At 35.8% G+C, this 15,178-nt stretch overlaps 1 protein-coding gene across 11 annotated transcripts in view; it reads left to right on the top strand.

Annotated features, from left to right (window-relative positions):
* Positions 1-12,741, top strand: part of SGCE (sarcoglycan epsilon) — a 70,253-nt gene extending 57,512 nt beyond the window's left edge. For 5 of the 11 annotated variants that reach the window (XM_040472640.1, XM_040472639.1, XM_040472645.1 and 2 more), the window contains 3 exons: positions 9,573-9,616; positions 10,477-10,511; positions 12,449-12,741. In XM_040472640.1, coding sequence (XP_040328574.1) covers positions 9,573-9,616; positions 10,477-10,511; positions 12,449-12,499 — 130 coding nt within the window. In that variant the 3' untranslated portion in view covers positions 12,500-12,741. Of the gene's footprint in view, positions 1-9,572; positions 9,628-10,476; positions 10,512-12,448 lie in introns of those variants that run through there. The other 6 variants (XM_040472643.1, XM_040472642.1, XM_040472650.1 and 3 more) reach the window with 2 other exon arrangements.
* Positions 12,742-15,178: the final 2,437 nt, after the last annotated feature.

A 15,178-nucleotide genomic window follows, 5' to 3' on the forward strand; every position in this document is an offset into this window, starting at 1 on the left:
CTGACACTGCTAACAGACCAATCATGTTTGCTCAAAGATGAGTTAATTGTGAAAAGAGAAGCATATCCTAAAACATAACAAATTATTTTTTAGATCTATTATTAGAATTATTGGGTTCTGTTAACCTATTTTTTTAAGTTTATTTATTTATTTTTGGAGAGAGAGAGTGCAAGCAGGGGAGGGGCAAGAGAGAGGGAGAGAGAGAATCTCAAGCAAGTCCCATGCTGTCAGTGCCAACGTGGGGCTCAAATTCACAAACGTGAGATAGTGACCTGAGCCGAAATCAAGAGTCGGATGCTTAACTGAGCCACACAGTCACCCCGTTAACCCGTTTTTTAATGTTATTACCAGAGATCTATTTAATCTAATTTTTTTTGCCTCAGGGTATAAAAGGTTTTTACGTTGTTTCTTATGATATGCTTGTATATGAAAATGAGTAGTTCCAATTATGACTATAAGCATAATTTATTAGTGCCAACCTTTGTAGTACTGGAAGGACTATGATTAGAAAGCCTGGAAGAAACCTTTGTAAAGGGTACCTTTGGGGACAAGGGGTTAATTAAGGAAATTTCCCAGTTGCTCTTTGAGAACCCACCTTATATGCCTAGAAGATCAATTTTGATTTAAGGGGATTGTAGGTAAAATTGTAATTTATTTTTAACAACATGGGGTTCCCCTGTAAATTCAGTTTCCCAAGGAAGTCACAAGTTTGCTTTTGAGATCCTCCTCTTTTTCACTTTACTTTTGTGAATATAATATGATGGGTATAGAGAAAAATCTACCTCCCTCTCCCCACATAAACCTTAGTGTATGATCAACAGGTAATACTGATTAAAGATTTCTCTGGGAACCATACTGGGTACAGTTTCCCATTGCAAGTGCTTTTTTTGTAATCATGTAAAATGTATGTGGTAATTTGAAAATTAAACGGTAATTAATAAGAGTAATTTAGATAGTTATATTTGATGAATTTGTCCAAAATACTTCAGAAATCTAAAAGTATTGTATTTTCCTGAACTGCTCTAACATTATCTACTTAGTGGTGAATAGGCTAAGGTATGTGTTTATGTGTGCATGTGTGTGTGTACAGTAATTGATTCAAGTCTGATAGACAATGGAGAAACTTGCATACATTTAAAATTTTTGAGTTTTGGAAATATTAATATTCTGTCAGGGATGTGAATATTAAAGTCTCACAAAATTTAGTTGTACTGAATGGAAGGGATAGATTTCTACGTTCTCTGATGGTTGGTTCATGGGTCATCCTAAAACCCACTTTACCAGGATTAGATACTGATGGGAAAAATGAGTATAATTTCAAGAGTATTATAATAGTTCACAATTTAAGCAATCATTCTTGCTTTTTTTAGGTGAAGATTATGAACAGACTTATCACTCATTTCCAAATGGAAAGAATTTTTAAAAGTCTTTAAGGCTACCATTTTGTATTTTCTTTACCTAAGAGTACCAGTGAAATCTGGGTATATATTCTTCAAATGTTGATATATAATCTCAAAAAAATGAAATGGTCAAATATACTTGAGAAACAGTCCTTTTGTTTGTTTGTTTGTTTGTTTGTTTTAAAACTACACGATTTTTCAGAGGCCTTGAGTATATTGATATGCTTTATGAATCCATGAAAAAAGGTCAGACATAACTCTTCAAAGACCACATGTTCCTAGTGATAAAAATAACAATGCTATCACATTTTAAAAGAGAAATATTTGTTATAATGAGTAGGGGAACTTAAATATGTTTGCAAGTCAGCAAAACTATTGCTAGTGAAGTTTAAGGGAAAGAAAAAGGCTGTGTCATTTGTTAGAGACACTTTCTGACCATATATATTGAGACTAAGAATAGCTCCTTAAACATTATTTTGATTTTCTGTAGTTAGGATTTTGCAATGTTGCTGCTAATATACAAAAACAATAAAATTTTCTGTCTAGTTTACAACCAAATACATCTTCCCAGTCCTTCCATAACCCCATCGACTATCATTATGTTGATCCGATCTATTTGCAAATGCAATAGGTTATTTTCTTGAACTTGCGACAACTTGGCCATATACGTATTGTTAAGTCCAGAAAACTTTCACATTATTCAGATTTCTGCTAATGGAAAAACTCCATTAACTAGCACTTCTATATAAATAGGGTACATAGATAATTGATGATGTTCACAATGATTATTCTGAGGCACTGCGAGATCATCAAGTACGTCTGACTCATCAGAGGAAAATTAAATTACATTTGGTGTAGTTTCAGTGTTGAGTGTATATTATCTTTCTTTTATTCTTGGAAATGGATAATATGTGCACTGTCTCTATGGTAACTGCCTATAAGCCAGAATATGTGATTAACCTCATTTTCCAACCATGCCAGATAATAGGGAATTCATTGTATCAGGTTCGTCACAGCTGTCCTTTACGCAAATTCAGCTTTTACTCCTTACCTTAAAAAGCATGTTTTTCAAGTTTTATTTCAGCACCAAGTACATATATACATAAATAGTTTGGTCATTTGGATTGAACTGAATTCTCAACATTAAAATGAGATATTATATTAGATGAGGTATTACAGTACTTGATAACCAAGTCCAAAGCTTGGATAATGCTCCCTGGTACTTATTAATTAACCCTTCCTAAAAGGGCATGTGTTTCATCTTCACATATTCATACTAACTTTACTGATTTTATCATTCATAAATAATTTGGCTAGCGACAGGATTTCATGTTGATTCGTCAGGCTTGACACCGGAAATATTCAGGCATAAGGAAATGGCTGAAAGTTTATGTTGGCTTCTGAGCAAGACTTGAGAACATTCCAAGCTTTTCTTCAGAGCTGCACGGAAATTTGCTTGGGTCTCTTAAACAAGTCAGTCCAGGATCTAGAGAACCTTATAACAGTGTGAGGTAAAGAGAACTCCTAACAGTTGTATGATGAGGGGCTGTCCCAGTAACATGTCAGTAACACAGTAATATTTTCTTCTTGGAACAGTGCTTTGCAGGACTCTAGACTGGCACCGTTCACTAGTAAAAAAATGTTTAATCATTTGCAATTGATGAAATTGGAACATGGATAAGAGACAACACTGAATTAGGTCAAAACTGAAATTAGATTATTTACCTATCTTGATTTTAAGGCAAAGATAATGTAGTCATTGACCTCAGAGGGATCTCTGATCCAGATAACAGGCAAAGTGATTGAACAGGTAGTGGAAAGGAGACCTGGACAGGGACCAGAAGATGGAGTACATGCTCAAGAAGGACGATTTCATTTTGCACAGCATTCCTTCTACATTTCAGGTTACAGAGACAATATAAACAGGCTGTTAAAATGATCACATGGTATGGAAATGCCAGGGCAGTTTAGTTTTGTCTTTGCTAATATATTTATTAATTAATGTTTTATTTTGGAATGATTTTCGAGGTTCAGAAAAGGTGCAAAGACAATATAGTTTCCAGAGACCCCTCACCCAGTTTCTCCCATTGTATATTTGTCACAAGTAAGAAACCAACATTGACTATTAAGCAGACTTCAGATTTTTTTTTAAAATAATTTGAGATTTCACTAGTTTTTCCTTTAATGTCCTTCTGTTCCAGGATTCTGTTGAGGACACAATAATTGGCATGTCTCTTTAGTCTCCTCTGATCAGAGCAGTTTTTTAGACCTTCCTCTTTTCCCATGACCTTGATGGTCTTGAAGAACACTAGCCACATATTCTGAAGAATGTTCCTCATCCCCTAATACAGTCAGGCTTTCTGCATCTGTATTTATCTTTGCAGTGGAGTGAATACATGTTACCATTAATAGTAAGAAAAACTTTTCTCTCTGCAGGCTGTCCCCTTACTTACTTATTACCATTCATTGCTGGAGATTGCATTATAAAGTAGTTCTTTATTTTTAATTTTAATTTTAATTTTTTTTTTATTAGAGAGAGCAGGGTAGAAAGGCAGAGGGAGAGAGAATCTTAAGCAAGCTCCATGGTCAGTGTGGAACCTGATGCAGGGCTTGATCCCATGGCCCTGTGATCATGACCTGATTTGAAATCAAGAGTCAGACACTCAACTGACTGAGCCACCTAGATGCCCCTATAAAGTAATTCTTAAAAGTAAATGTTGCTTTGCCCAAAGAATCGTTGTGATTAAGGGGTATGTTTTTGACCAAAGACTTAATATATTAAGGATAAAAATATATTACAGATTGATGTACCTCAAAAACAAACCTTTGTAATGATTTAAATGAGGAAAATCAAATTCCAAGTCATAGAATTTTAGGTCCTAGAAGGGATGTTGAGAGATAGTCCAGCCTGGTTGTTTCCCAGCCACATTGCAGATCATATTAACCTGTGGAGCTTTTGCAATGCAGATCCCAGGGCCCTACTTCTGTGGATTTGGAATCTGGTGGAGCTGTAAGTTAGGTGGAGGAGGAAAAAGCATTGACAATTCCCAATTAAAATACTTAAAAGGGCTAGGCTTTAGAATTTGGGAACACCAGCTTGGGGTGGTGTTTGGGGGTGGAGGTGGGAAAGGGGCTATTATTCATAGTCCTTCTCCTAGAGTTTTAAAAGGGGAGCAGTTTCTCCTGATTCCCCACTAAGAGGTGATGTACAAAAGAAAAATGTGAGAGGGGGCAGTTCAGGTGCCTGATATAGTGTTGGGACTGTTTGTGGGTTTCTGTGTATCAGCTGCTATCCTTTTCACACCTCCTTCTGCTGCCTGAGGAAATGGTGTAGAGAAGTGAGAAATGAGTACTGATTAGTACTGACTGGGACAGAGAAATGCTGAACCTTGAAAAACTAAAAACCACTGGGAAATTGTCATTTTGCAATTTTATAGGAGGCATTTGCTGGGGAATTTCAGACATTCAGTTTTCTAAAAAAGGATTTATTCTAAAGTGTATAATGTAGTACATGTTTTTCTAGGGGGTAGATCTGCCTCCTTATTAATCCTTTTCTCATCCCAACACAATATCAATGGACTTTTCCTGAGTGGGAGGCATCCTCATAGAAGATTTTATGTAATGAATAATAGGGAAAAGTATCCAGACATTTTCTAGAAAGGTTTTAATTGTCTATACGAAATTTTCCTTATTCATTATACTAAACACAATGTCTAATCCAGAGTAATCGGGTCTCCCTCAAAACAGGAGGTAGGTAGTGCTTAATCTTCTATAGATTAATGAATAGAAATCTAGAATTCAGTCTTCTAATGAGAGATATAGTAACTAATCATTTTAATTTTTATCTAAAGTATTTTTCTGTTTGTCTTCCCTTTGGTAATAATGAGAGGTAGTGATGGTAAAATTTCATGAATAAAAAATTAGGTTTCATTGAAAGTTAGTATCAGTTGAAGAGAATGTATTAGGGTACCAAGATAATGGTTTCCTGTTGACAAGAAGTGTCAAGCAGCCAGGGATATTTCAGAGCCATTGACTTTTTTTTGTTTTAATTCAGCAATGGATGCCATATCTGTGATGAATTTTGGTTCTGTAGGTTTGTACTGCTTCAGTTTAAAGCTGTGGTGGGCTTGGTAGGCTTGCTTTTGGCTTTGTACAAGCAAGGGAAACTAACTAAAAGAAATAAGTGAATTTCTCCTTTCTCATTTATGTTCCATATATATTCTACATTGATTTATTTAAAATTAGGTTTTGAAATTAAAAATTATAGTGACGTTTCTCTGTGTCCTTCCTTTCTTCCTTAATCCATCCAAATGGCCTGGTTCCTTAGTAAAAGCAGGTGAGGGGTCCAAATCAGCATTTTTGTTAGAAAAAAATTATAGAAAATTCAAGGGTTGAGCAACATCAATTTTGCTGAAATAATTGGGAAATTCCAAAAATATATTACTATTATTAAATATGTTACTTACTGCTAAATAGCTCCATACTAATTCAAAAGAGAAGTATTTTGTATTCTACATAGCCAAACTAATGTCATTTATTTTCAATTCTGGCACAGATTCTGTGGCTTAATGAAAATCACTTAACCTTTCTTTGCTTTTGAGTCTTCAAGCAAGTAGGAATATAATGGGTTGATAATCATCAACCTTACTCATATAATTACTCTACAGGATATCCAAGAATGTCAGATTACCTTAAAATGGTTGTACAAATAATAAATAATTGTGTACTCCCCTCAATCACTTATTTATTAATTTGCAAGTTATTACCTTTGCTTCCTTAAAGAATAAAGTTTGTGCAATGGCTAATTTACATAATTTTCTATTTAAATGCATGTAATTAATGGTAGCAACATTAGAAAATAATTAATGCTAATAATTTAGAGAAATACAGTTTTCTTAAATCTTTTTTCTACGTAATGCAGTTTATACATAATAATCTTTCAGTTGGTCCATTAATAACGTAATTATTCTAAATAGTTTTATGACTTTACAGAGGTCCTTCTTTGAAGCATGATTGGGCTTCTATTTGAAGTCAACCACACTTTCCTGTATAATTGCCTTTAGCAGTCTGCTTTCACCAAAGATGGAATGCTTCCGTTTTCTCGATGCCTGGTCTGCTTGACTTAGCTGAGTTACTCCAGCATTTCTCCTGTATACCTGAAGCAATGCTCTTAGGAGGGACCTCCTTTCAACTCTTCAATGTAATTCACACTTCAAGTATGCCCACCCTGGATATGTTAACACCCTGACACTCACAGGCTCACATGCAATCACAGGTTTGGGCACCCACAAAAGCAGAGCCAGGTGTGCACAACCCTGGAGATTCTGGGCAGGTTGTATCTTCACTGATTTCTTGTTGAGCACCTTTTTGCACATATAAGCACTTTTATGTAACTCATCTGTGTTTCAGTTGAAGTTGCAAGTAGTGCATGTCCGTTGTTCACACTTAACCAAGTGGGGCGTGCGCCACAGGTAATGTTAAATCTCTAAACCAAAGTAGCACAACCGTTTTCTCATAGATCTACCTTCTGTGTGGCACTTTCTCAACCGTTTCTCCTCAAATCTAGCCAAGCCCATTAGTACTTAGAAAGTTTAGCAGTATAGACGAAGAGGAAACGAATCAGAGGCTAGAGAAGAAACAACAGGGTGGAGATTGACTTTGATCAGTGGTTTTCAAACTGTGTTCCACAGAAGGGTAAATTGGAGCCAAGGCCAGTAGGATGACTCCTACTGGCCAGTAAGAGCAAGGGGGTTCCAACTGCTTCAGCCAAATACTGATTTTGAATTGGGAGTATCCTTGATTTAGGGATTTTGAAAGGCTTTTCTTGTCCTCTGCAGTATTTTTGTTTTGTCAAAATGTATTGATTTAATCCATTAATAAGCTTGGTAGAGCTAGAGGTGGTGAGAAATGAAGAAGTGTGTGTGTGTGTGTGTGTGTAAGGTATGGTATAATAGCTTCTATTGTAGAATAGGTAAGCCCAAATTAGTTGTTCCTGAGAAGTTAAAACAAAATTTCTATCCCCCTCCCAAATGCCCATGAAATTGCAGATGTTTGTTTTCCATCTTTAAATCTATAACTTATTTTTTCTGTGATTTATAGATTAATCTTTTGATACTTTAGAGATGAAGACCACTATAAATATATCATGTGAAATACTAAAAGAATAAACAAACAAACAAAATATTCCTGAGACCACACAAGGATAAGTAGGGCTGATAGGTAATAGCAAAAAAAAAAAAAAAAAAAAAAAAAAAAAAAGAATATAATTATTGGGATGAATTATTAAGTAGCTTCTTCGAATTGAATTAGAATTGATTTTGTTAACAATATATTTAAAATGGAACTGAAAATTAAAAAAGAAATTACTTGAAGTCATTAACATTTCTATAGATTAATTTAAGAGTTTAAACAGTATTTAACTAGCATATACAGCTTTCCACTTTAGATTGTTGTATTTGGAACATAATATTTGCCTGGCTGAAATGATTCAGATCAATGGTTTTCAAACTCTGCTTCTTGGAGGTTTCTTAGAAATGCCTTAGGGGCCAGCATGTGGGGCAAAGGAAACAAAGCAGGCGGGATTCCTGGCTCCCTTGTTTCAACCCAGGCAACCTCACATTTATCTCTTTTGTACGTCAAGAGTTCTGCTTAGGATTTCAATTAAAAGGAATTCTATTGCTGAAGAGAAACAAAAAAACTCTGAAAACCCCTGGCATGGATCAAGCCCTACTCCTAGCAAGGGGCCGACTCCTAGAATCTCTTCCACACAGAATCTAAATTGTACATTTTTGCAAACAAATTTGAATATCATTGTTTGAAACTAAGTATGTATGAACGTTAATGAACACATGTGTATGATGTGAATCTTTCTGGGTGTCTTCACTTTTGCCCATACCCATTAAAAAATTATTTATCTCATGCTTACTGTTGAGGATGCTAAACAAAATAAGGGATTCTTACTGTTAAGGCACTTTGGGGCAAATAAACATTATGTGATGAGAAACACAATGACAATGCAGCATGTGTGTAAATCCATGCTCAGTGGTAATGGGAAGGGAATGCTTAGAGAGTAAGGAGGCATAGAAGAAGTGGTACTTGAGATATTTTTTAATTAAAAAAATAATAAGTTAAAAAATTTTAATTAGCATTCCTTGTGGGATATTTTTAAATTATAAGAGTAATTCGTTTCCATTGTAACAAATTTTAAGTTGAGTTTGCAAGGACAAATGGGAGTTTGTTGGGTACAAGAGATGGGAATGGCCATGGTGTGATGGCGGTTCTATTTCAAGCAGTCAGGGGCTGCTCCATGTAGGGACAAGATATATTGATGGTCTTTTGGGCCACACTAAGGAACTTGAAACTTAATTTGCATGTAGGTGTAAGGAAATCATGAAATGTGTGTTGTTTGAATGACGTAACCAGATTTGTGTCTTAGAATGTGCACAGTGGATTATGAGGGAGCAAGAATAAGACTAAGGAGACAGTTCAGCTCAGTTGTAAAGATCAAGTGAGAAATGGTGACGGCTTCAACCAGGTTAGCAACACAGGTGGGGAAGAAGAGGACGGATTCAAAGGAGATTGAGGAGAATCATCAAGGGTTCCCAAGATTGGGATGTGGGGACTGAAGGAGAAGGAAGGGTTGATGATGACTTCTACATCTTAACTAGTGCAGTTGGGTGGATGGCCAGTGTCATTCCCTGGGACAGAGGTACAAGAGCACAGATTTGGCACAGTGAATGAAGATGGATATGTATGTTGTTCTGTGTGAGTGTGTATGTATGTTCTAGACCTGGATCTGCAAGTGTACAGGTTACAAGCACAAGCCTGGAATCCCTGTGTTCACATCTTTATCCACCACTTCTTAGCTCTGTAGCCTTGGACTTCTAAAGCCTGTTTCCTCGTCTCTAAGTTGGAGAAAATAATACCCACCTCCTAGGGTTGTTGTGAGGTAGAATGTAGCATTTAGTAGGAACTTTATGAATGTTACCAAATATTATTATTTATTTTCCTCAGACCTCAGGTTCCTCATCCATAAACTCATGAGGGTGTGCTGGGTTAGATGATTTCTGGGGCCCTTTTTAACTATAAAGTTTTTCATTCTAGTATGTCTGCTGTCTGTTTACAAGTGTATAGACAAACACAGTTTTACTCAAAAATGTCAATCATTTCTAGGAACTTGCCACATCAGACTCAGATTCCCCAACAGCAGACTACAGGTAAGTACTAAAAGTAATAATGTCATGATGTTTATGTATGAGGCTAACAGATTAAAAGAGAATTATAGTACTATATAATTTATGAAGCTTTAGCTTCACCAAGTAAGGCAAAACAGAGTTTGAACCTCAGAATAATAGCTGAGATTATTGCATAGATTGGCATCAGAGTGATAAACACTGGGTAAATGATCTTAGAGCAAAAGCATGCATGGAGGTCCTGTCTAATTAAGGAAGACTGAATAAAATCCCCTTCCTTCAGTGAAGCTCCCTATTCTTCCCCTTGGTATGAAAGATTCTTAGCTTGGATGCATCCAGGATTTGTCTCAGTAAGTGAGCAGCTTGAAACTGACTCTTACAAAAGGAAACCATTGTGACTAATCATTGAGGCTTCAGGGGGATAAATGAGAAATGGTTGGCCTGGTTTTAATGCCACTTTAAAAAGCTGTTATAACATGACCAGTGACAACAAGATGGCAGACGATTCTCCCTTGACTATTCTATTTCCCTAAGACTTGCTTTCTTTAAGTTTATTTCTTTCAAGTGTCCCTAAAAATTTCCACAGCCAATTATTTCATTCATCTCAGCACTGAGTAGATAACTTATTCATGATTGTCTTCTAATTAGTGGTTGATTCCTAGTTCTAATTGCCAGGCAACCAGTCATGCCTTTTGTAGCTCTTTTGGAGAAGCAAGAGAAGTTTTAAAAATGTAAGTTGGATGTGGAATTCTGAGTATGCATAGTGTTATTATGGTAGGGAAGCTATTAAGTAAGTCTCTTAAAAACTTTAGGCACGTATAGAAATTTATTGGATGTTTTTCTTCAAAAATTATTTTCTCTATTACTGCTTTCGGGAATTTAAGGAGATTTTCGTTTGACAACTTTTCAAAGATTTGAGGCAAGTATAATAAAGTTGTTCATCAGATTTTAATTACGAGATAATGTTTATCAGAATTTTCTCCCACCATTTTGACCACTTGTTTTAATTAAATGCTAACATGTTTCAACAAAGATGTTCAATATATTGATGTGGTGGTGCTACTGTGTAAGCATTCAGGAGATTGATGAAGGAACAAAGTTGGTTATAAATATGCGTTACCTAAAGAGCAAAGCAAAAAATGAATCCCTATTAACACTAATTGCATGGCCTTTTTTTTTTTTTAAGAAAAAAACTTGTAAGGGACTGTTTTTACATTTTCCTCATTAAATTCTTAAACTTCTAACTCCTCTAAGATGTCTTTCCTCTGATTCTTCATTATTTAATGCAAGGAGTGAGTAGAAGGGAGACTGTTTCTAGTAGAACAGTAAATAATTTATCTGTATATTTTAAAAACCCAGGTAAATTTTACTTATTCCTCCATTAGAGAAAATAAGGAAACCTAAGTAGATGATATTAGAGAGAGATATTTGATAGTTGTATAGATTTTTAGCAAGTAGTCTTGTTAGTATGCTATATTTTAGTAACAGGCAGTATTTCCAACTACAGGGACAATTTGTGTCTGAGCAAATGGGTAAAAGCCAAAGAATTTCCCTAGGGGAATTTTAGGCTGTTCAACCCAATTTTCTAGATTTTTTTCTAAAATAGATTTTGGGGACCATGCATTTTGTTTGAGTCAAGGAAGCTTTGATCTCTTTTTTAGTTAATACTCTAGCCTATTACCTTCTTGTTTTCTTATATTTTTCTGTAATTTGGAGCACATTATTGACTAAAGTGCACTATCTCCTCTTGGTTGTTTTCTTCTTGTCGTTGCTGTTTTCAGTGAGTCCCCAAAGTATCTAAGTGCTAAAGGGAGAGAGACCACCCTAGCATTTTTTATAATTATGATGGATGGTTGTGTTTCCGCCTCTGCTAAATGCATGATCAAATAGAGTTATGCCTCCCAGAGAGAGGAGCTAAATGGGCAGCTTACATTCCTTATTCCCATTCTGTTCATTTGAATGAAAAAATAGTTTGTTTCTCAATTTCTGAGTTATTCTGCTCTGTATGTACATCCATGGATTTAGTGCTATTTATGTATTTTCATGGGTTCAACAGCTTTTCTGTCACTCCTTCCTGCTTATCCTGGTACCACAAAGAGGCAGCCACATTTGTGATTATTATTGTGTAGTAATAATCTGCCATTTCCAAGTATCTCAAAGCATGAAGTGAGGTCATAGTTTTCTTTATAATTTAAGCACAGGGTTTGTTTGTCTCTTGGATACTGGGTAATTTTATCTGTAGCTTCTTACATGGAATTTGTTAGGGAAGAGTATATTTTGAAGTTTGTTTTATTTAGTTGTGTGTGTGCTTCTTTTTTTTTTTTTTTTTAAATGATCACCAAAAGTTTCAGAAATGAACTAGCTGCTGGTGTTGTAATCCTGGACTTAAGCACTAGCTGGGATAATAGAGCAGTTACAAGCTGACAATAGCGTTGCCTTTTGGAGGAGGCCCAAGCCATTAGGTTTGATGCCCCTTTAGGTTTTCTCATTTTCTTTGCCCTTCGAACCCACACAATATTTTCTAAAAAGTCACGATTAAAAGGTACAGTCATACATCCCGCAGTCAACCTCATTCTTTTTGTTTATTGTGGGAGGAATTTTCAGACCATACCTTTTGAGAAGTACAAACCATTATAGTTTGGGCCCAAGAAAGAAAGGATTAATTTAGAATTTTTCCTTTTTTTAAAAAGAAAAAAGAAAAGAAAAACCTATGGCAGAGATATAATACAACATAATTATTTTAGATTATGTTAAGAAGATAGAAAATTACTCCTGCTCATAATATGTTTTGCTTGAAATCTAAAAGTGTCCATGCCCTGACTAACTCGTGCCTATGCTCATTCTTACACTTTGCAGGTAAATGGTATCCCTGAAGAAAGAAAACTAACTGAAGCAATGAATTTGTAATCAGACAATATAGCAGTTCTATCATATTTCTTCTCTTTCCCAATAATGCATGAGCTTTTCTGGCATATGGTGTGCATGTCGACAGTATTAAGTATGTACCAAATAACACAATATAACTTTCATTTTACTAATGTATTTTTTTTGTACTTAAAGCATTTTTGACAATTTGTAAAACATTGATGACTTTATATTTGTTACAATAAAAAGTTACCTTTAAAATAAATATTATTAATGAAGCTTAATGTCTGGTGAAATTTATTTCAGAAAATACTCGATTGCCTCCTGTATAGTTGGCATCCTCTGTTGCTTGGAAGAGGTTCAATGTTTGTATCCTTGTGGCAAGATTTAATCTGTTCTTTTAGATACTACTTCTTGAAGTGCTTTAAGGTAGACCTGGTTTTATGGATTATGGATCTGATGATACCTCGTTTATGAAGGATGGTCCAGGCTGCATAATTACCTGTTTCCATAATCATATATTTGGTTTTGGAAGCAAGCTGGGAGCTGTTACTCAAAAGAGATAGTTACCTGCTCTTGGTGACATGAATTAGCTCCAAAACCCTGAGCCCCCACTGTGATAACACTACTTTCAAGGCTTTCCTCATACCATGGTGGTCTGCTTCATGTGTTGGGACACTATTGGATCAATGTGGTTATCCGACTACCTCATGGGGCCACTTTTGTTGCAGACTAGACCAGCTACAAAACCTTCTCCTCCTCTTCTCTGAGCGGAGGCCGCTGTGAGGATTGGGAAATGCAGTTGGAGTTAGCATTGGTTTTTGCACTGATCATATTAAGGAATTGCATGGGATAAAAATTGGCCAGCATTCCACAAATTGTTGATAATTGCTTAATCTCTGCAGTTCCTTCTGAAAAAATGGTCTTGTCTCTGACTTAATATTTTGATGGGAAGAAAGAGTTAAAATAATTTCCCAGTGGTCACTACTAACTTAATAGTCCTTACTTTATGGGTCAAAAAAGATGGGGATTCTGCCACATGCTGAGGATTTCTATCCCAACTAAACACCCTTGTAGTGGGCAAGTGAGTATATGGTAAATTTGGGATCTTAATGGTGACCTTAAATTAGACCACCTTTTTCGGTTGGCCACAGTAAGCCCGTGCCCCCACCAAAATAACTGCAGTGGTTATCAGTACCCTCAGGAATTCCAGAAAACTCAGATCTGGATTCCAAATATCCCCTAAAAGTCTGTAAATTTCCCTTTTTCCAAGGTATAGTCACCCAATAAATTATGATCTTTCTTTGGGAATGTTCATATCTATAAGTCTACACTGATGATAAAAAAGAATATTAGGCAAAAATGTTTAGGCTAAATGTGAGGCTATGAAACTATTCAGAAAATAATTTAAAAACAACATCCAAGACCAGAGCCTCCAAATACAAAAATAGCAAGTAGGTGGGGTGTGTGACTTCTGGGATCAATGAATGATCCAGGATTAGAGCTCTCACTTCCTATGTCCTGACTGTCCTGAATCGAATGGAGGAATAAAAACATTGCAACAAGCCATTTTCAGATGGAGTAGCTTCACAAATTTGCATTTTGGAATTTCCTGTACAACATCCTTACTAGCTGCTTATATATTGCATTATTTATTTCCTTAGTTATTGCCCAATGTATTAAAATGAATCAAGTCATGCTCTGAGAATATGGTGGTAAGCCAAACAAAGCACAGGCCCTGCCCTCATGGAATTTGCATTGTAGTAGAAAAGACAGATTAATCAAGTCATCATACAAATAAATGTCAAGTTGTAATTGTAATAAATACTTTGAAGGAAAATAATTGGTGGTATAAAAAGTTGGACTTGACCTTGTGAGCAAGGTCAGAGGTTTCCTAAGGAGGCTTGTACTATCAAAAGGATGAATATAAATTCATAAGATAAAGTGGAGTAAGAAAGAATATTTGAGATGGAGAAAAGAGAGTAACTGAATTCTTTTGGGAGAAGAGATCCTAGTGAATACAAAATTCTACAAGAAAGTTCAATGCAGTTGGAGTAGGGACAATAGGAAGAAGATGTTGGGAAAGTGTGCAGGGTGAGATCCAAAAGATAGGTAGGACCAAACCATGCATGACTTGAAGGCAGAAAAGTAAAGTCTGAAGAATTTTAAGAAGGAAGGCTGTGATGTGGTCATATCTTGCCTTTTTATACAATCAATCCAACTATACTATAGAGTAGATGGGTTGGGCAGGTATGGATAGGTCTGTTGTAAACACAATTGGAGAAATAACTGTGATCAGGATAGTGGTGCAAAAGGTGGCAAGAAATGGACAGATTCAAGAACTATTTAGAAGGTAAAAAGCAGTTGGTACATTGATACTTTAGTAATAGTGTTAAGTAAAGGAAAGGGGCTAATTCTGATGACGGGGTTTTGTCAAATGATGGTGCTGTCCATCATGGATAGAGCTAACATTGAGGAAAATAATGAGTTCAATTTTAGGCAAAGTGAACATGAAGTACCTTTAGAAAGCCAAGCAAAATAGGCAGTTGAATCTATGAATTTGAAGGTCAAAGTAGAGGTCTGAACTGAGGATACAATTGCTAAGTCATCTGGATCTCGGTAGTCAGTATAGTTGGGAAATTTGATGAGAAAACTGGTCCTCAGTGTATCACCTGAATGTTCCCAGGTCAGCTCAAGTTTGTGTGACAGCTATTCCTCCAG

The sequence above is a fragment of the Herpailurus yagouaroundi genome, unplaced genomic scaffold, assembly GCF_014898765.1.
Source record: "Herpailurus yagouaroundi ecotype Mexico unplaced genomic scaffold, PumYag 100, whole genome shotgun sequence".
In the NCBI taxonomy this organism is placed as follows: domain Eukaryota; kingdom Metazoa; phylum Chordata; class Mammalia; order Carnivora; family Felidae; genus Herpailurus; species Herpailurus yagouaroundi.